The sequence below is a fragment of the Equus przewalskii genome, unplaced genomic scaffold (genome assembly GCF_037783145.1).
Source record: "Equus przewalskii isolate Varuska unplaced genomic scaffold, EquPr2 ChrUn-3, whole genome shotgun sequence".
Lineage (NCBI taxonomy): Eukaryota > Metazoa > Chordata > Mammalia > Perissodactyla > Equidae > Equus > Equus przewalskii.
The window spans coordinates 766,353-791,409 of NW_027228751.1; the positions used below are offsets into that span (position 1 = coordinate 766,353).

The 25,057-nt window shown below is 45.1% G+C and overlaps 1 protein-coding gene and 1 long non-coding RNA gene across 3 annotated transcripts; one reads left to right on the plus strand and one right to left on the minus strand.

The window, feature by feature from the left end:
- Positions 1 to 1,605: 1,605 nt before the first annotated feature.
- MGST3 (microsomal glutathione S-transferase 3) lies at positions 1,606 to 22,577 on the minus strand. Of its 2 annotated transcripts, none has more exons than XM_008514486.2 (6): positions 21,893 to 22,577; positions 6,857 to 6,980; positions 5,543 to 5,616; positions 4,902 to 4,959; positions 2,566 to 2,638; positions 1,606 to 1,858 (listed from the first exon to the last, which is right to left on the minus strand). In XM_008514486.2, the coding sequence occupies exons 2-6, from the start codon at positions 6,971 to 6,973 to the stop codon at positions 1,713 to 1,715; spliced, it is 468 nt and encodes a 155-aa protein (XP_008512708.1). In that variant the 5' UTR covers positions 6,974 to 6,980; positions 21,893 to 22,577; the 3' UTR covers positions 1,606 to 1,712. The 2 variants fall into 2 exon arrangements, with proteins under 2 accessions (XP_008512708.1, XP_008512709.1); XM_008514487.2 differs by having other exon boundaries at positions 21,127 to 21,899.
- Positions 22,337 to 23,535, plus strand: LOC139081663 (uncharacterized). Its single transcript, XR_011536855.1, has 2 exons — positions 22,337 to 22,376; positions 23,394 to 23,535. It is a non-coding gene; the product is annotated as an uncharacterized lncRNA (long non-coding RNA).
- Positions 23,536 to 25,057: the final 1,522 nt, after the last annotated feature.

Genomic DNA, 25,057 nt, shown 5'->3' on the forward strand with positions numbered 1-25,057 from the left:
CACCCTTTTATGTGTTGGGGTTCCTTATGAAGCTTCATTTGAGCCCATTCTAATAGCAAAATGATGACGACAGGTCACGGGACTTTGAAAAGCAGGCCCCGTTAAGACTTCAAACAAAGGTGAAAACACCGCTTTGTCTCCAGGTCTCCCTGCCTTGCTTCACTGAGGCCTGCGCTCTGCCATGAGAAAGGGGACCCCCCTGAGGGCTCCAGCTGCCCAAGGTGCCTTTCTCACCAAACAGAAAACTCCCCCCAAACCACAAACCAACTTATCACAAATTCTTAATTATGTTAATTTTTCAAGTCAGGACCAAAAAACCCCTCACATTCATCATCACCATCATTTCATAAGGGGACATTTTAATATAAAAAAGAATAGAAGCTAAAGCTTTATGAAAAGAGTCCTTATTTTCCTCTACACTCGTGAAAATGTCTCACAAACACACACTGGAGTGTTTACCGGTCTAGTCCAACCTCATCAAATGGCCCGAGGGTTCCAGGTGGTCATCTGGCCAAGGCTGCCCATCTTCAGTGGCCATCCAGAGCATTCTATCCCTAAATGATACATCTCCTCTGAGTGGCACAGGGATACAATGGAAAAATCGTGGATTTGAGAGTCAGGCCTAAATCCTGGGTTCAGATCCCCTCCCTCATCCTCATAGGCTACTGAGCTCTTGAAATGCGGCCAGAGCAACTACAGCACTGATTTTTTTGTTGTTTTATTTAAATTTTATTAATTTAAATAATAATAGCCACCTGTGGCTACAGGCTCCTGTACTGGACAGCACAGGTCCTGACATATTTCTGTTAATGTAGTTTATGCCACATTCACTTTTGGAGCAGCCATCTCATTCTACCCATTCGCCTTGTTCTCCAAGTCAATCAAAACCTTGTCAGGCTGCCAGTTTGTGGCTCAGGTGTCCTTTCCCATTTGTACCTATGCAATCAGATTTTGTATCCAAATGTGGGAAGTTACATTCATCTCTATTAAGTTTGGTTTTTTTAGGGTTTTTTTTTTTTTGAGGAAGATTAGCCCTGAGCTAACTGCTGCCAATCCTCCTCTTTTTGCTGAAGAAGACTGACCCTGAGCTAACATCCGTGCCCATCTTCCTCTACTTTTTTTTATATGTGGGACACCTACCACAGCATGGTGTACCAAGCGGTGTCATGTCCGCACCTGGGATCTGAAGCTGTGAACCCCGGGCCGCCAAAGCGCTTAACCACTGTGCCACTGGGCTGACCCCTATTAAGTTTCATAATCTTAAATTGAGTCTATAATTTCAGTCTGTAAGCGATAAAAGCAATCTTTAAGAGATTTTTAAAAATCCTTACTGTCATCATATATATTAGTAGCAAGTGATAAGATAATCTTATATCCTAACCAGAGCTAAAAGGCTTTCCTTCTTTGAGTCCCAACTTTTCACCGCTGTGGCATGACTATGAACACAGTACCACAATTAGACGTTTTCCCAGCTTCACGTCCTTGGTAAGCATCTGCTGGCAGGGAGAGGACGGGTGCCCACTACCTGTGGCTCCTCTCTTATTTGTAGGAACAGGCTACTTATTTTAGATAAAGACTCAAAAAGAAATAGTGATAGAGTCAGGGTTAGGTATGAGGCTGATGCCAGATAAGTTTTTATTATATTTAGAAAAAAAAAATATAACTGGAAATTAAAGTAAGTCACTCAAAATGAATGAGAGTTTTTAAACATCCTATAATTCTTTATGGCAGCATTTGGACCCTCTGCCCAAGCCAGGTTTAACCCAACCAAGATGCTGGAAGGCAGAGCACACAGTGGTGCCCATCAGGCCAATGAGGGCGATGGAGCCCAGGGCTCCCCGATTCCGCTTGCTGGGTTCTGAAAAAGAAGAGAGAGCGGAAGTTAGCTGGGATGCTCCAGGATGACAGTGCTTTCAACATCCGCAAGCATTCTATCAAGGCATGTGGGATTAGACATTAGACCTTCTGGTCTTAAGAGGTCAACCGACTCTTTAGCCTAAAGCTGTCAGTATGTCAGATGCTGCATGCAAAGTAGTGTGTCATAGCATTGCTTGGACCTTAAAAACATTATGGGATAATAATTAAAGCAGTTTTGCTCCAGGGCCTTTGGGAGTGTTTCCTTCTCTTCAAAGAAGAAAGCACAGCCAGAAATGTCTTTTTTCCCCCTTCTCTCTTGGGCACACTATTTATAGTAGCATTAGGAGCAGGGGCTCAGGCTGCCCAGGTTTGAATCACAGCTTGTAGTTTACACTTAGTAGCTCTGTGACCTGGAGCCCTAATTTTTCTAAGCCTGTTTCCTCATCTATCAAACAGGGTAATATTACCTATATCATAGAATTGTGGTAGGTTAAAGAGCATATGCAAAGTTCTTAGAACAGTAAGTGACACATAGAAAATGCTCAATAAAAATGTTTTGTTACTATTCAAAGGTTAATAAAAAGAAGATAACAGACTTTTCCTAAATATCACATTACTTCCCCTTTTCTTAAAGCCCTGCTAAGAAGAAAAATGTAGTCATATAAGATTTTAAATTTATTTCTTTGGCAGATGTCCACATGCACTTACCTCCTGTGTAATAGCCATAAGCATAAAGAACTCGTCCAACAATCCAGGCCCAGCCCAAGCCAGAAGCTATACGCTAAAATAAAAGGGCTACGTTAGTATGTGCATTCAAGAAACAGGCAAATCTTTATTAACATCTAGGGTTGATTACACAACGTTTTAACAAAAAGTTAATTATTTCATGGATATGGTAAAATGCTCCCCATCAGTGTGAGGGTAGAATTAAGTTATTTGTTTCAGTCAGGAAAATCAAAGATCTGTGAGTCTTCTAACAGCTCCTGGACTTGGGAGGTGAGTGCTGGCTTTCTCCCAGGTGGGATGGAAGGAACCTCCCAGCTTGCCCCGGGAAACTCAACATGCTAGAACACAAGAGAAGGAGAGGCAGGCCTGGGGGTCGAAGGGTAAGCCAGGAGAGGAAACCAATGGGAAGTCAAGACTAGAGCAGAAGCCCTGTTGTCTCAAATGGGCCTGTGAACAGGAGATGGACTGCGAACCCCTGCTGCTGTGTGCTGCTTCGTCTCAGTGAGGTCCCCACTGGAGGGGGCTCTGTGCAGGCTGCGCTGCGGCCCGCACACAGCTGTGGGCTCCACTAGAAAAAGCGGCGAGAGTGTGTCATGTTGTGAACCCAGAATACGCGGTCTTGGAGGGGAAGTGTCCCCGTGCCCAACACCCTTGGGAAGAGAGAGTAAAATCTTATGCAAGATGAAAAATCCTTCTATTTGGGCACCACCCCGGGGTGACCCATTTGGTCAAAAGGAGTCAGAAGAGAAGAAAAAAAGAAAGAGGGTGTGTGAGAACATGAAACATTGTGTGTCACTGTCCGCAAGTGCCTTTCCAACTTAGTGGAATCAGTGGGGGTAAGTTTACTGCTTTAGGATATTTGTTTGTTTGTTTAGTTGATTTTGGATACAGTTAAATATCTGTAGGTGCCTGAAACAACTGAAAAACCCCAGGCCCATAAGTCACTCTCTGCAAGTTCTGTAGTCTCTGCCAGGCTATTCTTGACTGTAATGCTGCATGATAACTATCAACCTAGGAACAGTAGGTGCTTGTCCTCAGAGTATTTTTAGGAATTAAGCATAAGGAATGGGATCTAGGGAAGTGGGACAGGGAAGGGGATGGGAGTGGAGAGCAGGTGAAGCCTAATCTAGAGACACCGGCTAGTCTATTTAGACCAGCTAGTCTGGTCACTTGCTAGGATTGGGGCTCTATAGAGGCACACGAAAGAAATACCTTCTCTGTGAGATGAGCAGCTGTTTCTTTGAAAAGATACAAGACTTCAAGGTCATGAACTATAGACGTGCCATTCTGGCAGCTGATAACAAAAGCACAGGCCATTCAGGTACAGACCAGAGGCTTAGGAAAGGCCTAGAACCAGAAATGTGAAGCGCCAGCACTGTGGTCAGAACTCAATTAGGGGAAAGTCTGGTCCCTGAAAGGGAAATACTTTCTGTTCAAGGCAAGACCCAATGGTAACTACTCAGACTTAGATACACTTGCTTTATTTAGATAAGGCATAGTGTAGACCGAATCTAGGCCTACAAGGGCCATAATGGCCTACCAGGCCCCGTGGTCTGGCCCCTCCCCGCTCTGCCCTCACCTGCTGCTCCCACGGACGCCGACCTGCCCTTCTCACTGTTCACCAAACAGAGCAGGCAGCTCCTGCCTCAGGGCCTCACCCTCGCTCTCCTTCTGCCCAGAAGATGTCTGCAGACTTCTCCTCCCTCAGCTTCTAATCTTTGTTTAACCGTCAGCTTTTCAGCAAGGCCCTCCTCCCTGACCACCTGACTCACAGCCATGTCCCTGCTCCCACACTCCCTCCCCCGTCCCCTGCCTTGTTCCCCTTGGTGGCGCACGTCACCTGTGAACATACCTCCCCAGTGCACTCAGTTTGCTTTTGTCTGTGACCCTAATTAAAAGTCAGCTGTGTGAAACCAGGCGTCTTTGCCTGTTTCACTCACTCCTGTAACCTCAGGAGACCACTGAATGTTTTTTGCGTGAATGAGTGAATACGGCAAAGGAAAACTCTTATGGACACGAACCTTCTAGAATCAGACAGCCCTGGGTTCAAATTCTGATTCTTCTACTCTGTAGCTATTTGACCTTGTGAAAGTTACATGGTATCCAAGAGGTTTCCTTCTATCTGTAAGAAAGGAGGAAAATCTACCTACTTTAAAGAACTCTGTAAGATGTAATTGAATGAAGTTATTTTAAACACACGGCAGGAGACATTGAAGATGTTATTAAATGTTCATTTCCTTCTTCCCTCTCCGATAGCTCAGTGAACTAAAGCCAAATTGATGAACCGCCCCCCACCCCCTGCCCCGGGAAAGACTTACCGGGTGGTAAACACCTCCAACCGCTAGAAAAAATAAGAAGGGAGGATACACTTCCAGCCTGGAATAGACAGACAGAAACTTTTTATAAAAAAGCGCCCCCTGTAAGTATGTTTACGTAAAACGAAGAAGGCTTTACATTCTTACACACCAAGTTAGAAACTTGAGAGTAAAAGTAAACATTGACTGGAGGGGGAGACCCGGCCACTAGGATCCAACCTCTCTTGCTCTGCTTGGGATTAGAGGTAACTCAGAACACAATGAGGAAGAGACCTCAACCCTAAGAAACCGAGGAGGAAGCTCTCGGCGAATTAGAGTAATTTCCTTACAGAGCTCAAAGCCTCTCCATTCTAGGGCGGGGAGACTCAGTATCGGTTTCGACGGACATGCTGCACATACTGTGGACCGCTCATGCAACAAAAAAGACGTCTGTGAAAAGATTATTCAGAATCCCACCACTCTATCAACTCCTAATTTTGCTTCATATCCAATCTTTTCACATCCATATTTTTTAATGATGCTTTTAACATACCCATGATTGTCATCATCACTATTACTCGCAAACAGAGTACCGAAGGCTAGAGACGTTGGACAGAAACCGCCACCTGCTGATGCCCCTGGGGCCCAGCAGGGCCGACACTCACGTGTTCTGGTGGGCTCGCTGAATGCAGTTGAAGAGGTGCCCGTTTTCAGGGTCCGTGCTGTACATGGTAGGATACTGTTAAAACCAAACGCACACTGATCAAATGCTGAAGAGTAGCACTCACTGTTGAGAGTTAGTCACCCTTAAAGGTAATCTATCTCAAAGCCTCTTCTGTTGTACCCTTCAGAAATGATCAATTTCTGCTTAAATATTTGCAGTGACAAGGGTCTCAATCCTCAGAGGCAGATTCAATCTATTTCTGTCAACATTCAGCAATAAGAATGAAAGTCTGAGCTGTAGCTGCACAAGGAATAGAGGTGGCTTGTGCCAAACTCAGGGCTTTTCACTGACATAAAGCCGTCACTGGTGGCTTTCCGATGCATTACAAAGATATAGGGAAAGAGCTCCTTCTCAAGAGTCATCAAATGCCACATCCTTTTAAGATTTCCCTTAATGGGGGAACAGAAATTGAGTGTATGAGAATTTTACTGGATGTGTTCATTAAAAAAACAGAAATTAGGGGCCAGCCCTGGGGGCCTACTGCTTAAGTTCAGTGGGCTTCGCTTTGGTGGCCTGGGTTTGGTTCCCAGGTGCAGACCAATACCACTCATTGGTGGCCATGCTGTGGCAGCAACCCACATACAAAATAGAGGAAGACTGGCAACAGATGTTAGCTCAGGGCCAATCTGCCTCAGCAAAACAAAGAAACGAAACAAAACAAACAAAACAAAAAACAGAAACTAGGTATGAAAACTTTAAAAGAAGCTCTAGTTAGGGAGCCTAATTATAAGTTCCTAAACAGAAATAGACATTTAAAATTGCTCACCAGGGACGACTTCAGTAATTATCCCTTCTAGATCAGCTAGAACTAAAGGAAGCATTAAGAGACCTCCCGCCTACGTGTCATGTCTAAGCCCAGGCTAACCTCAGCACCACGTATTTCTCCTCTACTCGGGAAACAGGAAAATCACTGTAAGACATCATTTTCAAAGTGGCACACCAGGAAACATGGTTGCCATTTAACCCTCTTTAGAAAATAACACTCTTCCTAGCCAAGAGCTCCAGCCAAAAACATACTGTTCGAAGGCCAGCACCCCTGGTCTTTCCACCAGAGACAAAAACAAGATGGAAACTGCTCCCCAGCAGGACCCCACTCTCTTGCCTTCTTCCTGCCAGCAAGGGGCAGAATTCCTCAGAGGTGCAGTTCTGAAACTGCCATCTCTGACCACTAGCTTCTCACCTCTCCTTGCACAACTGAAAACAAGTTCTTGCCACTGGACAAGCCTACGAAAGCACTAGCTATGTGCCCACTCACCTCCACTTTGTACTTCTTACGGGCCTTGGCCACGTTGACAGCTAGATGAGCTACCATGATGAAGCTGGCAGCACCAGTCAGAATCACAAAACCATACTCCTTGGAGAGGACAGCCATCTTGGCTCTGTGGAAGAGAGGACACATGAGGATGGCGCCCAGCACTGGGGGCACCGCACTGCAGGAGGCCTGAAGGAGCGCGCTGCTTTGTTACCAGCAAAGCTCTCCCTGCAGATGATAAAGAGGTGTGAGTAAATCTGATGTTTCTAAGAGGTAGTTAGAGATGTTACTGTGTATCACAGAACGGAATTTGAAAATTATTCAAGTATGAGATATACATGCAAAAAAGTACACGATCATATCGTATGTTCTCTCTTGTGCCTGGGTTCTTTGGATCAACATTAACTTTACGAAATTTATCTATCCCACTGCGTTAGTCCTTGCTATAGAATGACAGACTGCTAAAAACCACATTTTTGAAAAGACATTTAACATGGAAAAATGCTAAAGGACATATTAAATTACAAAAAAAGAGAACAGGATATAAAATAGTAAGTACAGAATGATTCTAAGTTTTTTGTCTGCATGTCTGTTGCCATGGGGGACACTGAGGGCAGGAAGCTTGGGGCCTTCCTTGGACCCTGGGCTTGTGCTGGGACAGCAGCAGAATACCAGCTGGGGAAAGGCCCAGTTCCAGTGCTCTGAAAGCAGCGCATGCCACTTGAGCCTGTCACTCTGCCAAGACAGACAGTTTGGGGCAGCTCCTGGGGCCCCAGGTTGCTCATCAACTCACCTCTTCAAAACGAGCCCTTTGTCCTGTTCTAATGTCTGCAACTTATTTTGAAATGTATCAAAAAATGATATGAACCAATATAGCAAATAATTATAGAATTTAGGCAGTAGCTCTACGGATGGTCAATGTACAGTTCTTTCAACTTTTCCATATGTCTGAAAATTTTTATAATAAAATGTTTGGAGAAAAAGCTAATCTCAGCATTTTTCAGTGTTCAACAATTTCTGCGATTTTCGTTCTTGTCCTGCCCCAGAAGGAAATAAGGAGAGAAGGAAAGAGACTGGACATCAAGGAGAAGAAAACTTGGCAGGTGGGAGGAAGCCCTAATAACTTCAAGGTATATTAGAGCTGCCCCTCCAACCTCTCTGAGCCTTGAGCACCAGACAGAACGAGGGTAAGAGGATGGCAGGCAATGCTTCGAGAGCCCAAGCCACTGGCCCATTGTGTGCAAGGCTGCCACAGGCCAGCAGCTCCTGTATATGTTCTGCATTCAGTTTCAAATTTCTATCCCTGATAACTCTCTGGCTGCAGCCTCTCCTGTAAGCATGGGAGGGCTACCCTGCTCCGAAATGTTTCTACTCATCCTCAGAAACAACCCAACAAGATGGTCATACCCCTACTTTCCAGAGACTGCCTAGAGATTAAGTAACGTTCCCAAGGTCTAAAATAGAAAGTATCAGAGCTAGGATTCAAATTTAGATTCCAATTTGGTTCCCATATCCCCTTTCAATCCTACTTGAAAATTGAAAGCAGAACTGACATTGGGATCACAGGATCTTTCTCAATGTGGAATTTGTGGTGGGCAAGCAGCTCAGTTCTTTAAAAGGTTTTCCTTAGGTCTGAAAAATAACATTTGGGGCCAAAATCCTAAAAATCTGTCCCCTCCCCCACAGTGGTTCACAACGATGCTCATCAGTCTTGTACAGTCTTCACCCTGAGCTGCTCGCCCACCCGCCCCTCCTCCGGGATGGGGGACACAGACGGCAAAAGGCCGTCTCCGTGACTCGGCACAGGAACTGTCTCCTGTCAGCACCTCCCGGGCCACCTTGTGAGGCAGCAAGAGAGCAAGGAGTCTTTGGCTGCCCTCCAACCTTCCCCGTCCTCATTCTCTTCTAAAATTAGTCATTTCCCAAGTCCAGAGAATCAGCTCGGGGAGGAAGCTTCAGTAGTAATTATTAAAACAAAAATGAGTGAATTCTGCACACCTCTTTGAAAATAAATGACTAAGCTTTCCAACCTACCTGATATCCTTGCAATTTAACATATTTGGGCCAAACAGGCCTTTTAAAATGAAGCTGTCTCTACCTTTGTCAGCAGCTGCCTGCTTAAGGACAATAGAATTAAGCATGTTTGGTTTAGGTCTGCTTCCAGACCCTCACCTGTGGACGCGGTGCTGGCTCCCTGGCAGCGTGGGGCCCCCTTGTGTTTGCGCAGCACTATTAGCACACTTCTAATCTTCACAAAATCCCATTAGCTCCATTTTATAGCTAAAGAAATGAAAGCTCAGCTAGATGAGGGCAGAGCTAAGACCAGAGCAGGTTTTAGAATTCTTCCCCAAACACTCCAACCAGCCCAGGTAAGACATTAGAATTTGGTGACGTAGTCACTGACCTCTGTTTTTCTGATTTGGAAGGTCTTGGGGTAGGAGAAGCTAGGTGGCAAGACAGAGAAATGCCTCTTAAGCAGATGTTTCTGTTGCAGGCAATCAACACTCAAAAGCAACTGCTCAAAAATCCATAGTTAGAAATGAATATTTACTGCCTCTTCCAAAGAATAAATGCAATCTGGGAGGTTAAACCCATTAGGCATTCACACCTAGTGAAAGTTACTCTCCGCACACTGTGCTAAGATGATAGGTACTGAGGGGAAAGGAATGGGGGAGGGGGCGGCAAGCAGAGCCAGAACAATAAGTACCTTTGAAGGGCAGAGAAGTTACAAAGAAGGGGGCCCCAGAGTCTGATGGTAGAGTGGGTGGTTTGCAAAGGACCGCATAATCAGCAAGAGTTCTCCAGGGCGGAGTTGGGGAGCGTGCCTGGCCTCCCCGAGGCTCTCCCTGCAGAAGCCATGGACACATCTGCATGGGTGCAGGAACACAGCCTGGACAGCCCTCCCTGACACCTCCTTGCACCCCCACCAAGTGAGGAGTCCTTCTTCACCGGCCGCTGTAGCCAGCACTTCCTAGCTATAACCAGGGCTAAAACAGAGAGCAGCTGATTACATCTGCTGCTAAGCTCCCATGAGGGAGAGACTGTGTTTGTCTGGCATCCTCCATGTCAAGCACGGAGCATGTGCTTATGGCTCCTTGTGGAATAAATGAAGCAAGCTGCAACTCCAGGTAGTTTTCAAGAATGTCCCCTCCAACTGAGATAATGTTCCTCACCTGGAACAGTACTTGGCATAAAGTATGCACCTAAGCAATTTAAGTTTTCCTTTTTTTCCTTCAAAAGTATCTATTATAACAACAGAAGCAAATGGGTATATGGATGACTTGAGAAAGAGATCAGACCACAGAGAAAAGCTCTCTGTCACCATGGCTGCTGAAAACATAAATCCAGTAGGGACTGAAAATGGTTAAGGCTCATCCTTTAAGGAAAGAATCAGCTTGATTCATTCATGGTTTGAAAAAAAAAAAAAACCACTATCATTTGCTGAATCCTTATTTACTGAGGAATCCTGGGCAAAGAGATGGATGCTCCCACCCCTTAGAGACTGGCCTTTGTGGGTTCGGGTGCAGGTGTGTGCACTGGGAAAGGGGAGGCAGGTCACTTGCCACACCCCAGGCAGCTACAGCCAAAGCAGAGGCTATCCAGAGCCCTGGAGCTGGTAGATAGCATCCAGGGCACTGGATGGAGAAGCTGATTACTGGCACATAACCTCTCTCGGGCGTGACCACTCATTCAGGTTGCACACCACATTTTGTTTATTACATACCTATTCTGTGTCACCAGCAACCCTTTTACTGACCCAACAAGATAAGGTTCTTGTGAGTGGGAACTCTGCCTTAGATTTTGTCTTCCACATGGTACTAGACACAATACACACTCCAACCGTCCTTTCGGAGCTAAACTTTCAATACAGGTGTAGATTACTTTGCAATTCACTGGGTTGTATAATACATTTGTTAATCATTATGCAGTTTTCAAGGTTAGTCATATACCAGCTGTTTACATTAAAATTTATGATTTGTATAAAGAAAAATTTACTTAGGTACATATTTAAAAGTACCTAGTTGGCACTATTATGCACTGCTGGGAGAAGTGTAAAACAGAATCATCTGGAGAACAGCCTGGCAACAGGCAATATTCTTTACATTGTTCCTACCTTCTGGCTTATTAATTCTACTAGGAGTCTATCCTGAGGTAATAATCAGAAATGCAAACAGATTTGGTTCAAAGACATTCACTTCAGCACTATTTATAATAGCAACACCAGAAATGGTACACATGTCCCAGCAAAGAGGACTAATTACATAAATAATACACCCATAAAATAGAATATTATACAACCATCAAAAATGGTGTGTACAAAAATTGAAGATGTTCAAACAGGCTTAACATATATAGCATGTTAGGTGAAGAAAAAAGAAAACAAAGTGTATATGCAGGTCTCATCTTAGTTTTCTCAATAAGAGAAAAAAATTAAAGAAGAAAATATGAAAATCATAAGCATAGTTATTCCTAGACGGCTGAATCACAGATTTTCCTTTGTACTTTTCTCTAATTTCCAAAATGAGCAAATGTATATCAAAAAAAGTTACGTAAAAAGTGGCCTGACAATAATGAGCAATTGAGAAGATAGGAACAGGTCGTATGTAATGATGGGACCAAAGGCTCGCCTGACAACTAGCGCGAAGGCTGACATTTACCCGCCACGTGCAGTACACACAGCTCCGCAGTGAAGAGTCCAGTTTGGAATCAAACTGTCTGAGCGCAGAACCTGGTTCTCACACTTCCTAGCTGAGCGTCCTTGGGAAAATTACTCACTGTCTTTCAGCTGCCTCAGTTTCCTTGTTTGTTAAATGGAAATAAAAGTGGTACCTACCCCACCCCGATGGTGCTTGTGAGGATTAAACAGAAGCATCGTCTATTAACACCCATCATGACGCCTGACACACAGTAAGTATCTGACAATGATATATATCAAGTGATACTATGTATGTTAATGTTCTGTTAACTGTCTTTGCCCTATCCAATCATAAAAGGGGATGTTTGAATAAATGGTAATGAAATACATTTAAGAATTTATAATTTAGAATTACCATTTGAAAATGGCAAAGAAAGCTTTGAACTACGTATATTCCCCTCCTTTTCTGAACTCTTCATAACCAGCCATGTTAAAACATATTAGCTGCAAAGCAGGACTATTGAGGAGGAAGTGGGTTTCTAGCACTGACTATGGAAATCAGCAACCTGCTGTCATTCAAACCCTCATGCAGCCGGGGATGAAGAGGCGAACAGGCCAGAATTGGGCCCTTCCCTCACAAAGCTCATGTTCTAGTGGCATTGCAGGCAAACAAGTAAACAAATATCCAATTCCAGATGTTTCCCTTCATGGCAATGGTCAGAAACTGGGTGTAAAAAAAATCCCACAAAAATGAAACTAAATGGGTTAAGGAAAGGCAGAAACAGGACACAAGTGTTTCTGTTCGCTCCTTATTAGGAATTGCACAGGTGTATGCTTCTACTTCAGTTTCCTGGCAGTCTTGAGTCAAAGTAGTTCAGTGGAGAGAACATTAAATTGAAGGTTCAAAAGGTTCTGATTTTCCTTTTAATTAGAAAATTCTGTCACGTAGTTAAGAGTAGAGATCCTTTTGGAAATCTTTTCACTCCTAGCAGAACTGAAGAGTGTTTTATGGTTCCTCTTTTCCTATGGGAAAATCCATGGGAGCACAGACAGCGGGAATCCTAGAGTCAGACCTGTGCTCACACGCTGCCTCTGCGAGCCCAGGAATGTTGTCCAATGTCTCCATGAAATGGGGAAAATCCGTACTGCTTACTTCACAGGATGGTGTGAAGAATTCGGTGAGATAAACTAGACAAGCATCGGGTATGAACACTTCATAAACGTTGATGCAAATAAAAAGACACTGTAAATACTGGTAAGTGTACATGTGTGTCCACATATCTAATACTTCCCAAATAAGGAGATACTGATTCTTCTACAAATCAATACTGTGATAGAAATTCGTTAGGCTACTGTTTAAAATACATTCAAATTTGGCAAAAGGCTGGTCTACTTAGATTCCGAAAGGGAGTTAGTTTCTTAGCATGGCCAGCATAATGAGTCTGAGAACACTTAATTCATTTATTTGACCACAATATATGAAGCACTTACTATCTGCCAGGCACTGTGGAGGTGTGGGGGATACAGCAGTGAACAAGATGGGGTCCCAGCCCTCACGGTGCCGACATTCTCATGATGACAGAAGCCTGACATCAAAGGTGCAAACAAGAATCCACCTGAGAGACTGAGAACTGTTCTGGAGGACAGACAGGGCAACGGTGTGGAGGGCAGGGGCGGGGCGACTCTAGCAGGATCATCGGGGAAGTCCTCTTGGCTGTGGCAACATTGCAATGACATGAATGTGGAAGAAACAGCCACACGACCTTCTGGGGAAAAGAACATTCAAATCAGAGGGAACAGCAAGTGCAAAGGCTCTAGGTAAGAAAAAGCCTGGTACATTCAAGGGACAGAAAGGCGGTCTGTGTGGTTGGACCACAGCAAATGGTGGGAACAGCAGGAGATAAGGATAGAGAGGGCAGATCCAGATCACGAGAGGGACCTTACAGGCCATGTAGTCCATACTTCCTGCTCCTCCCTCCAGGAACTAAGGAGAGAGCCAAAGAGGAGGAAAAGTGTGGGATTGTTAAGTGTTAGCAGAGGAGCATCACTCCCCAAAAGGGAAAGGTGTGTGACCAAGCAAACGTGCACCATCACTCACCGAGAAAGCCCTCTGCATGCAATCAGCTCTCACACATGGAAAGAGCTTTCAAGGTGTAAAGGGATGAGGAGCAGTACAGACCCTAAATGTAGGGAAGAGTCTGAAACGGAAGAAGTGGACACCTCTGGCACGATGCATGAGCAGACGAAGAATATGCTCTCGGCTTTGGTGAGGGGGCCCCTTGGACAGCCAAGTTTGGGGAATGGTAGAAGATAGAAGCCCATGTGTTGAGGGTTAAGAAACAAGTGGGCCATGAGGGAATGCATGTCAGGCAGTCCTACTTGCTAAGTTTGCTCCCATTCTCCCATCCTGCCAGGATGGCCCAGAGTAAGACCTACCCATTGCTCCTTGGAGCCTTTAGTCCTGACCAATCCACATGGGCCACAGACTCTGCCTTTGAATGCTTGCATACTTGTTTCACACCGATGAGTCAGCTATTATAACATGCACTTGAACACTGATCACTGCAATGGTAGTCTGCATCTCCAAATGGGCTGTACGCTCTTTGGAGACAGAGAACATGTCTCCTACTTATATTTCGTATTGTAACTTGCATGAAGACAGGAGCCCAATAGAGTACTGATGTTCTATGTTCTCAATTAGTGGTTCTCAAACTTCAGCGGCACCAAAATTACCTAGAGTATTGGTTAAAACACACCCTGCCCCCCGAGAATTTCTGATCGAGTGGGTCTTCAGTGGGGTCTGAGAATTTGCATTTCTAACAAGTTCCTAGGTGATGCTGATGATGCTGGTCAGCGATCATCACATTTTAAGAACCACGGTTCTAGGCAAAAAGAAAATTTTCAGGAGGTGTTGACTCTATCCAATCTAAAAGCCACAGTCGTAGTCTTGTCTTGGCGATCTACATTCTACCAACACCCTTAGAGGCTCCCGAGGAGCCCCTTCTCCTGTAGCATCCCGGGAACACAACGGGCTGATGAGAGGGGAGGTGGTTCAGCAGAGCTCGCTCCAGCTAAGCCCTTCACAATTACGCACGAAGGGTGTGCCCACCAGGAGATTTATTTGCTTCTTTCAGCTTTAATAGAGGACTCAAACAAAACAAAACAGGTAGGTAAGACAGCTCAGTAGCTTCCGAGACTTTATCTTGTGAGCCTAGCCTGTGACAGCCGCTGGATTCCCAGATCTCTCCTCATGGTCATGGTTACTCACCAAACCAGATTTTCCCACCAGTCAAATGAGTCAGAATATAAGGCTTTTCATCCTTCAAAAGTGATGCTCACTATGCTACATGGTGACCTCTTGAGGTGACCACGTCCAATATCAGGTGTTCCTCAAATTCTGAACAGTCAGCAACACGACTTCAAATGAAAGACCTGTTTAAGAATCCAATGGGACCTTCAACTGACTGCTCATGGAGTTTTTTATCCCATTCTGGCAGAAATACCAACATGAGAAATAAAATCACCACTACATAGGGAACACCTAATCTAAGACCTAGTATACACAGAGTCTACATAAATTAACACTCAATGCACACAATCATCCTATGTGGTAGGTACTATTATCATCCCCATTTTACAGATGAGGAAACTGAGGCAAAGAGGAGCTCAGTAACATGTCTAAGGTCCCGCAGCTGGTGAGCGAGTGCAGAGCTGGGGTCTGAGTGCAGGAAGACTGACACTCGTGTCACGCTCTTTGCTACTACACCATTCTGCTGGGTTTGCCCCTCACCTAGCAGTTAGATTACTCCGTCCCCAGCATGGGAAGCAATGAGAGAAACACCTCTGCAAGCTCCCGCTCAGGGGTAGTACAGCCTGGCTTCTACTCCAGTTGCAGGGGGAGAGGAACAGAGCCAGGCACAAGAGCCCAGGTGAGGGTAGAGCTGGGTCCAGGACCTTTGGAATACTTTACATACAGGATCATGCTATCTGCAAAGAAAGAAAGTTTATTTCTTCCTTTCCAATGTGATGCCTTTTATTGCTTTTTCTTGCTTGATTGCCCTGGTTAGAATCAATACAACGCTGGGTAGAAGTGGCAAGAGCAGACATCCTTGCCTTATTCCTCATCTTAGGGGGGAAGCATTCAGTCTTTCAACATTAAATATGATGTTAGCTGTGGGTTTTTCCCAGATGCCCCCTTTGAGAACACTTTGAAACCTAATTATTTCTATAATATATATTTTTACACAGCAACACTTCTATTTGTAACTTTTCTTTTAATCAAAGTATTTATTACTAGCCAAACATGATTTTTTGAGGACATATCAGGTTTGGGGAAGAAAACTAGGATAAATATTTTAAAGCAGGTGGCATATGAGACACGGGTGCAGGAAAAAGCCCCAGGCCATGGTGGGTTTCTGGGAGGAGCTCAGAGAACAATGGTGCCCTGGTAACCAGAAGGAGCCTCGAGGTCTGTGGGATAGAATGGGTGGACAGAGCAGCACTTGGGGCAACAAGTCTTCAGGGAAGTCAGTGAGCAGACACTAGGCAGATTTTAAGAAAGCTACAAGGCACCTCTGCAAAGTCTCACTTTAGGAGTGATGGAGCTTGGACTTAAAATGGGGCAGTGCTGGTCTCACCTGGAAGATAGGCTCCATTCCAGAGCCTGAGTCAGCAACACAGAGCATCATTATGATATTTGGCTCAGGTAGTCTAGGAATTTTACTGACAGTTTCTCCTGGAAATGTAACTACTACAGTACTTAACACTTTGCTCAACTTTTCCTCCAGTTCCTGCTTCTGCCACCACTTGCCTTATCTCACTGGGGCAGGAGTTCCTCCAGTCCACAAGGATCACCCAGAAAACTTCCTGAATTACATTCAGTGGAATACTCCTGGGGCCTCTCCTACACTATTTACTCAAGTCCCTCCTGGCTGCCAAGAGAAATTCCCCAGGGCGCAATCAACATTGCACAAATGGAGCAAAAGGCAGGCTTTATGGATTCAGGCACTTGCCTCAAATAATTTATTACTTCTGAATCATGAAGTTACAACGGCTTATCTTTTACTAAATTAAAATCGATCAGATTTTTTAAGGGAGAGAGGATTTCACCTTTCAGCTCAAACAAATAAAAGCCAGCTTGGACAATGGTAACCTCTACTTCCATTTGCAAGACTGTTCTCCTCAAATTCTCCTGCAATTTCTCAGCAGTGTCTTTTTTTATGCATCCAGGAATGGGACAATGATAAAGCACTCACAGATCGACTTGGAACCATGCCCCAATGTTTCATTAAAATCCTTATTTGGCTACCTGTGCTATTCATCCAATCTTCCTTATATATGGTCCCTTAGTTTGCATGGCAAAAATCCACATTTTCATGAGAGCAACACAAGGATGGTAACTTAAAGGGCCGGTGTGATCCTACCTAATGGACTTCCGTGAGTCCTCAACACTGGGAGGTGGTTCAGAAAGCTCTGAGGTCATGCTGGGGACCCACTTAGCCTGCTTAAAGCACCCCTGAGGAGCTGCCCAGCCTCATTTCTGCTTCCAGATGTTTCTACAAAGAAACAGTCCTCAAAATTATCTCCAGGCAGGGCAGCTGACCCTCCTGAGCCCATGGAAAGTTCAACGGAGAAATTTAAGAGCCTGGAGGGTAGCAGCACAAAAGTCATCCCATTTCCAGAATGGGAAAGACAAAAGCAGAATCAGAGGATTTCTTCGGGTCTTATCCTACCTTTTCAAAATGCCAGTTGGGTCACTTCTACATTAAGCAGATGATAAAAATCTGAGTGTCAAAGTTTCCAATGACAGCTAGATTTAAAAAAGAGAACATGGACATTTAAGAAAAGGAATAATAACCACACAGGTGAGGAAGAATATTCCCACAATGCTTTGCACATTCAGTAGATATTTCTGCAAGGGCTAAAAAGGAAAATTAGCCGAACAGGCATACCATTGTTTATCCTGCACTTGGATATTAACTCAAGGGGGGCAAATAGCAGAGGCAGGTCACAAAGTGGGTCTTTCCCGGTACCTCTCATTCTTCATTCCTTATCAGTGTTGCTGGCAGAACATTGGGAAAGTGAAAGCTAACTGTAGGTTAGGAGGATGGAAGATCTGTCCCCTTAAGAGAGAAACGTGCTATAATCCAAATATATTTAGCTTTATAGTTAAACAGCCACAACTTGGTTGTATAAAATATTCAAGTTTCACACATCGTTTTAATTCCAACACTTTGGTGAACTATCGGTGCTGAAAACAATAAATAACTGTGCTGGCTGGGGGCAGGGGAGGGAAGGGTCAGCAAGATGCTCAAGGCCAAGGGAACGTTTCCTGGTTCTGTGGGACGAGCCTGCCCTGACACAAATAAACTCTGTGAAGGCCAAAGAAGCAAATTACCTGTTCTCTTCTTCTCTTGAGTCCGATTTCTGGGTGAAAAGGCACTAAACACACACGCGTGAATGAAACGGAATCTCCCCTGGGAAAAACTGGTAATTCAGCTCCTCAGTAATCTAAGAACAATAGATTTGTAACAAGACAGAACAAATCCTAGGTTCCCCTGCTGGTGGGATGACAAGCTTTCCAAAACAGATTCTTGATACAAAAGGCTTGATGGTTGAGTGTTCCCTGATGTGCTGACACCTCACCCAGAAGCCTCAGCCATGCTGGACCATCTGGAGTGGAGCCTCCCAGGAGATGTGATCCCAGGGACAGGCCGCAGGGTACTTCCCATGGTCTGAAGGCACCAGCCGCAGAGGGCAGAGGAGAGAATGGGGAGAAGCCACAGGACGCAGAGGAAAAGGAAAATCTCATAACAGTTCGTTAAATGGAGCTGATCTGATCCAGTCAAGGCAGGACAAGCTGTGTTACCTCAATGGAATGCACACCTCCCACCTCCTTGAGAACTGCCTCAGACTGATTCCTTGCCTGATTTGTCCCCTATGAAATGCTGTGCAGCACGTGAGGTGCAGGGCTACAATGGTGATCAAGACTGAGAAGAAAGGTCCTGACCCTCCAGAATACATAGTAAATGGAGGGAGACAACATGGGAAGACCACGAAACGGGAGGGTAACAGACTGAGATAAGGGCCCTGAAGGACATAAGAGTGATGTGAGACAGAACACAGGTAGAGAAAGCAGCAAGTACACAGGCATGGAGACAGGGAAAATGCTGCACTTACATTAGGAAGAGAAAGGAGACCAGTGTGTCTGAAGGGTAGTGATATAGACTAGAGGAAGAGTGGTAAGGAGAAATCAATTATTAGTGATAATACCTACTATTAGCACATATATTATTTACTATCACCAATATTAACTCATTTACATCCTCACAGGATCTCTATGATATATTATTACTTTCATTTTGCAGATGAGGAAACTGAGCATCAGAGAGGTTAAGTAATCTGTCCAAGGTCACACAGCTATCACACAGAAAGCCTGGATTCACACACAGCCAGCCAGCCTGGCTCCAGAGTCTATGCTCTCAACCTTTGGCCATATTATCTCTCAACAAGGTTGGAGAACAAGTTTGAGCACACCTGACCTCTTTTAAAACTTTTCCACCTCCCCAGACTTTCTCTTGAGCATAGAATATACTAAGAAGACTGGAAAGCTAATAATTAACTCTAAGCCTGTAGCTGATTAAAGCCTGAGCTCTTTCTAATTGGCAGGGAAAAAAAAACTTGGAAAAGGTCCAAAAAAGAGCTTTTTTTTTTTCTTTTTTTTCTTCTGAGTATCGGCCCTGCAGTACGGCAAAAGAGGAGAGATTACAGGAAGGAAAAAATGTCTTCCAACCTTTCAGGTATACAGGTTTGCAAGGAATTTCATATCACAGTTTCCACATAACCCATCCCTTATCTGGCATGAGATAGGAATCAAGGGTGTTAGGGAAACTAAGCCCTGACTTCCAGAAGAGGGAAAAAAAAATCCCAAATGAGTCACACTGACACGACTCGGATTTTCCATCACAAGAAATGTGGGCAGTCTGTATTAATTCTTAGCAGCTGCTGAGCCCCAACTAGGGTACCAGCCATTCCAAATGAAGGAACCGCCCAGGCTGCTGGCTCCTGCCTGAAACAGGGGTCTAACTCTTCATGTCTGCCTGTACTTAGAGTGAAGCTGTGGCACAATCATTCACATCTCTTAGGCTGGAGAAATAAAATATCACTTAATAAAAAAAGAATAAACTAAGACACCAAAATATTAGAACTGAAGTTCCAGTTAATGAACAGCTAGAAAGAACTCAGAAGGTAAAAGAGGGACCTATGATTCCAAATGCTGAAATCCCTAAAGGTATTTGCAAATGTATTTGGAAGGCAGTACAATTTTCCCAGGTCCTCGTGGCGGCTCTTCTCCCCACAAAGACACTAAGATATAGTGAAGGAAACTCAGGAATTCTATTTTACATAGCAGTAACCTACCTGATATCTGCTAAATCATTCTTTTTCAGGAGGACAGTATACTTATAAGTAGTATTAATCCATTCAGCTGCATAAATTGTACAGTATATTCTTTTAAACAAATATTGCTTTAAAAATGCTAAATGTTTCATGGACAATTGTGGTTGGCAATGGTTTTCTGAATACAGAGCAGAATAAATATAAATACAGAGAATGACATATTTAAGTACAGATAACAGCAGTAGGCACTAAATGACTTTTTGATAGTTTGATTTGTCATCCACTTCATTCCAGATTGCTCCAGGGGCTTTTCAGCACTCCTCTGGATAACGGGGTGAAGTCCTTCCTTCATGTGTGTTCAGTCTCTTTGCTATCCTCCACGTCAGGAGGTTCCCTTTCAGAACTGTCTCCTCAGAACTCTAGGCCAGCAAGAAATCTAAATAAGGGCAAAGACTGCCCTTCCCCAGTTTTGTTCCTTAGTCTAAGGAAGGCCCTTGGAGCCCAGTTTCAACGACTGGCTACAGCATCTCCGCCAGTATATGTTTGATATATAGTAACATTGGTTAAAAAAAAATCGCTTGACAAAGTTTTCTATTTCTGTAACACTGTGTCAGGAGGGAAGCTTAACAGAACGTCCTCCCACGAGTGAAAGTATTTGTTTGAATTTTAGATGTTAGTTTTATTTAAAGCAATTAAATTACTCCAGTGAGAATAGACATTCTTGATCCCCTGACTCAGATACTATGCTCTCATCACTGAAGTTTAAAAGTTTGAAAAAGCCATACTATTAGGTTCGGAGGCATGAATCAGCAGTTCTTGCACACTTTCTCATTGAACTAAAACATGGCCTCTAACTCTGACCAATAACCTTGGGTGCTTCCCAGAAACTACAGGCTCCCAGTAATATACAGATTTCCCAAGAGAAGCCCTTGCTCCAGCTCCCACACACAGGGGCGTCTTTAATCTGTGGCAATTTCGCAAGACCATGCCCAGGTCCACAGCACCTGCAAAGAACCACACATCGGCAGAGCAGTAAGTGTTCTCTCAAGGACTCCCTTTCTCCGGTTAAGGGATTAACGTCCCAACACCGGTGCTCCTTTCCTACCCACCCTCCTATCTCTGCTTTTCCTTTACCTCCTTTCCCACACTGACTGGTCTCCCAAGCTACAATGTAGCTCGTTAACTCGTGACGCCCAGGGCCAAGTATTAGCAGAAGCCACAATTTCGGGGAATGACTCACCAGAGAGTCTCCAGCCCCTTCTACCGCCCTGCAGCTGCCCCACCACTGGGGCTCTGGGGTTCCCTGCAGCGACACCAGAGAATGAGGGAAATTCTCTGAAATCCAAGGCAGAACCGTCAATGAAGATTCTGCCTGCTTTCCTGCAGCGACTCCTGCACTAAGGCAGCGGTAGGAAATGACTCCCTTAAAGGTTCCAATACAAACGGAAACGTTTCTATGAGGCAGGAGGAAAACAAACACAATTCCTTGGGAGGCTGTCCCCGGAGGTCCCTAGCAACACACCCACATCCGCAGCAGGCGCAGCGCTCAAAGGCCACTTTAAAAACCAGTGTTACGATCTGGCCTGCGCGGCCCACTGCCCCGCAGTGCCCCGCCCGCCCATCCTCTGCACCAGAGCTGCAGCTGGCAAGGTCGGGTGGGATCCGGGAGGCAGAAAGAAGGAGCCCCGGGTCTGCACAGCCTGGGGAGAGGAGGAGAGGAAAGGAAGGAACTGCGGAAGGGTTGACCTTGAAAATCTCCCTGAGTTACAGATAGCGAGGCCGGCCCGGCTTAGACGCTCCAAACCCACTCCATCACGGGGAGGATGCAGGGCAGATGGAAGGCAAAGAGGATGGAAAAGTAGAAAGAAATCTACAGACAAGAGAGGGGAGAGAGCGCGAGTTCTTATTCAGCTCGGGATGGCAGAGATATGGGCGGTGCCCAGCGCAAGAGCTGAAGTGCCGTCGAGGGCCTGCGCTCCTAGCTGCCCGCAGGTGCCGGTACTCACCTGGATCACCTTCCTTTGGCCGGTGCACACCACAGCTGCGCAGCGAAATGCGGATGCTGCGCCCTTGGCCTCGGGGAGGGCGTGGCGCAGCTCGGAGCAGGCCCCGCCCCTGCCCGAGGCAGCTCGAGGCCACGCCCCCAAGGCGGGGCTCCCGGAACCGGGGCTCGCCTTCTGAGTGCTAGTTTTCGGCCCTTAGTTGTGAGGCGGAGGCTGAATTCTCTTCCTTTTCCCGGTTGACCATAGATTTACCCCTCGCATCCCCCAATCCATATGTTTATTCCCTTCCGCAACTAGCTTCGTGGCTGCTTTCCTAACGTGTCCCAGGCAGTTCATACTTCTCGGATTGGGTTTGCAGAAGAGGAGCACGTTAATAATTTATTCCCAGTAGAGCCACCGTAGCTCGCTCCCAGGACGAGGCGCAGACTTGCGCGGCGCGTGCGCGGCAGTAGGAGCGCCGACACCTAGTTTCGCGAGAGAGTTCGTGGTAGGTTTTGGTTGCTTCTGTCGGGCCTGCGAGGCGCTCGGTGTCTCAGATTCGCTCACCAAGTGACAGGTTTTAGGGATGTTAGGGTCTGTACGTTTCTCTATCTAATAAACATTACTGTTAGTTTTGCTGAGAAGCGGAACCGAGCCCTGCCCGCGTGGTGGCCGCACCCATCCTCGCCGATGCTCCCCGCTGGCCGGCTCTCCTGGCCCCACCCCCGCAGTTATTTCTCCGGAAACAGGCGGCCCTCTGACCTTTGCTGGTGGCTAGGGGATAGCGAACACCACCACCCCAGTTACGCTCTCGTGCCCAGCCCCGGGTCGGGCTCGAGGGTGAGGTCTTGAGTGAGGCCTGCAGGCAGAGTCGGGCCCGAAGGAGAGCTTGCTTCTAAGTGCTATAAATGCAGCTAAAGAGCCCCTTTCCTCCGGACACCGCATCCTCCCGAGGGTCGCCACATCTGGGCCTCCCCTCGGGTCTCTTCTGTGGAGTATTTCCTTTATGAGAGAGTGTGCTTGGGAGCCGAATGATTCCAAGTCGAGGTGTGGAAAGGCTGGAGTCTAGATCTTAGAAGGCTGTAGGCTGGGTGGTGTTCCTTTTTACTGGGTTGTTGTATCCACACAACTAGATGTCCTTTGAAGGCTCATAAAAATCTTTACTGTTGCTGTTTCAGCAACTTCCAACCATTCTCACGCTTTCTAATTCTTCTTAAGTATAAGAAGGCATTATATTTAGGGTTTCTGGCATGGTCGTAAAGGGCTTGTTTGGATTGACACTGAAAAGAAGAAAGTAGGAAAGCATTTCCACATTATTGAGCGAGATTTTTTTTTTCCTTTGCAGCTATAGGCTGAATGTTTGTGTCCCTCCTCAATTTGTATGTTGAAACCTAATTCCAAATGTGGTGGATTGCGGGGGTGAGGCTTTTGGGAGGTGGTTAGTTCGTGGGGTTGGAGCCCTTATGAACGGGATTAGTGCCCTTATGAAAGAGACCCGCACAGAGCTCCTTTGGTCCTTCTGCAGTGGGAGGACATAGAAGACTGCTGAGACTGCTGTCTGTGAACCAGGAAGCAGTCTCATATCACACACTGAGCCTGCTAACACCTTGAACTTGACCTTTCCAGTCTCCAGAACTTGGAGAAATAAATGTTTGCTGTTTAAGCCACCCAGCCTATGGTGTTTTTGTTATAGCGTCCTAAAGGGAGTAAGATATTTGCCTGAGGTAGTAGGAGGAATGGTTGAAGAATCAGGAGCATAATTCTGGCCCTCTTGTCCCAGTAACCCCTGTTTAACCACAGACAAGTACTTAACCACTCAGGACCTCCTTTAAAGAAGAAAAAATCTCATTACAAAAGCAATGTTTGTTTCTTGTAGGGAACTTGGAAAATACAGAAAAAATCCACAAGAAACTACATTTATATGCAAAAATAGAATCATACCATATGTTTTTTGTTGTCTGCTCTTTCCACTTCATAAATTGTAAGCCATTTCCGTTTTTATTTCTTGAACAGTTCATTCTGCAACATTATTTGGTAATGATTGCACATCATTTCATAGCATGGACATACCAATCCTTTCTTGTTGGACTTGGCTTGTTTTCAATTCTTTACTGATAAGAAGCTATATACCACTTTGTAGATAAATCTGTGCACACGCTCATGTTACTTCTTTTGGCTAAGTTTCTATAAAGAGTTTCTGGGTCAGAGAATACATACATTTTAAAGTCTTTGATATCTGTTAACAAGATGCATTCAAGGAAAAAATTTATAATCCTCTCCAGCACTGGATATTGGATATCATTTTCCTCCATCTTCAAATGGGGGTAAGACCTTTCTCACAAGGTCATTGTGAAGATCAACTGAAGTAAGTACAGAAGTCCTACATTCCTTTTGTCACAGGATAATAGATTTTGCAAGTTGCTTTACAGCAACATGAGTGATGATGTGGAACACTCAGAGGTTACGCTGTCCCTATTTCGTTCACCATTAATTAATTCCTTTTCTATTTACAATCTGTCTTCTGCTTCCAACCTTCTTCTCAAACTGCTCTCTCAAAGATCACCATTTGCCTCATAAACTCTCTCTTCCCTTAAATTCTGAAACATTGCTTCCTCCTGATTCTTTTCTTTCTGCTCACCTTTACTAGTTCCTCTTTGGCAACCTGCCTCTTAAAGTGTATTCAGAATTCTCCAAAGCACTATCCTTTATTTTTTCCTCTCTGCTTCGACTCTCTGTTAGTGATTGCATCCACTCCTGTGGCTTTTTTGGCTGTCTAGAGTCCAAATTCTCTTCTAAGAAAATCCCTCATTTTTTGTATGTTCTTTGAAAGTAGTGCCTGTTGCCATACAGAAGTTCAAGGGCCCTTTCTCCCCGTCCCCGACTTCAGAGCAGTTAAGAGGGTGGGCACATGCCTTCATTTTTGCCAATCAGATGTTTGCTCCCAAGACTCTGACCCTCGAGGGAATGAACAGCAACAAGGTGACATGTGGAGGCCTTGTTCATGCGTGTGGCTGTAACAGTGGATGGACCAGAACTCTCGAAGAGGCTTTTCTAACCATTCCATTAAAAATTGCAACCACTGATTCTGTGAGCCCCCATAGCCTTCCAAGAAATACCCTATTCAGCAAGTTAGCAAGACTCAGTTTCTGTTTCATGCAGAATCACTTACTGTGTTACAGGCTTCTCACC

Coding starts and splice junctions, on each gene's coding strand:
- MGST3 (XM_008514486.2), bottom strand. CDS start 6,973: ATGGCTGTCCTCTCCAAGGAGTATGGTTTTGTGATTCTGACTGGTGCT. Junction 4,960..5,542: donor CAGCGAGCCCACCAGAACAC/GTGAGTGTCGGC, acceptor TGTCTATTCCAG/GCTGGAAGTGTATCCTCCCT. Junction 2,639..4,901: donor TTGGAGGTGTTTACCACCCG/GTAAGTCTTTCC, acceptor CTTTTATTTTAG/CGTATAGCTTCTGGCTTGGG.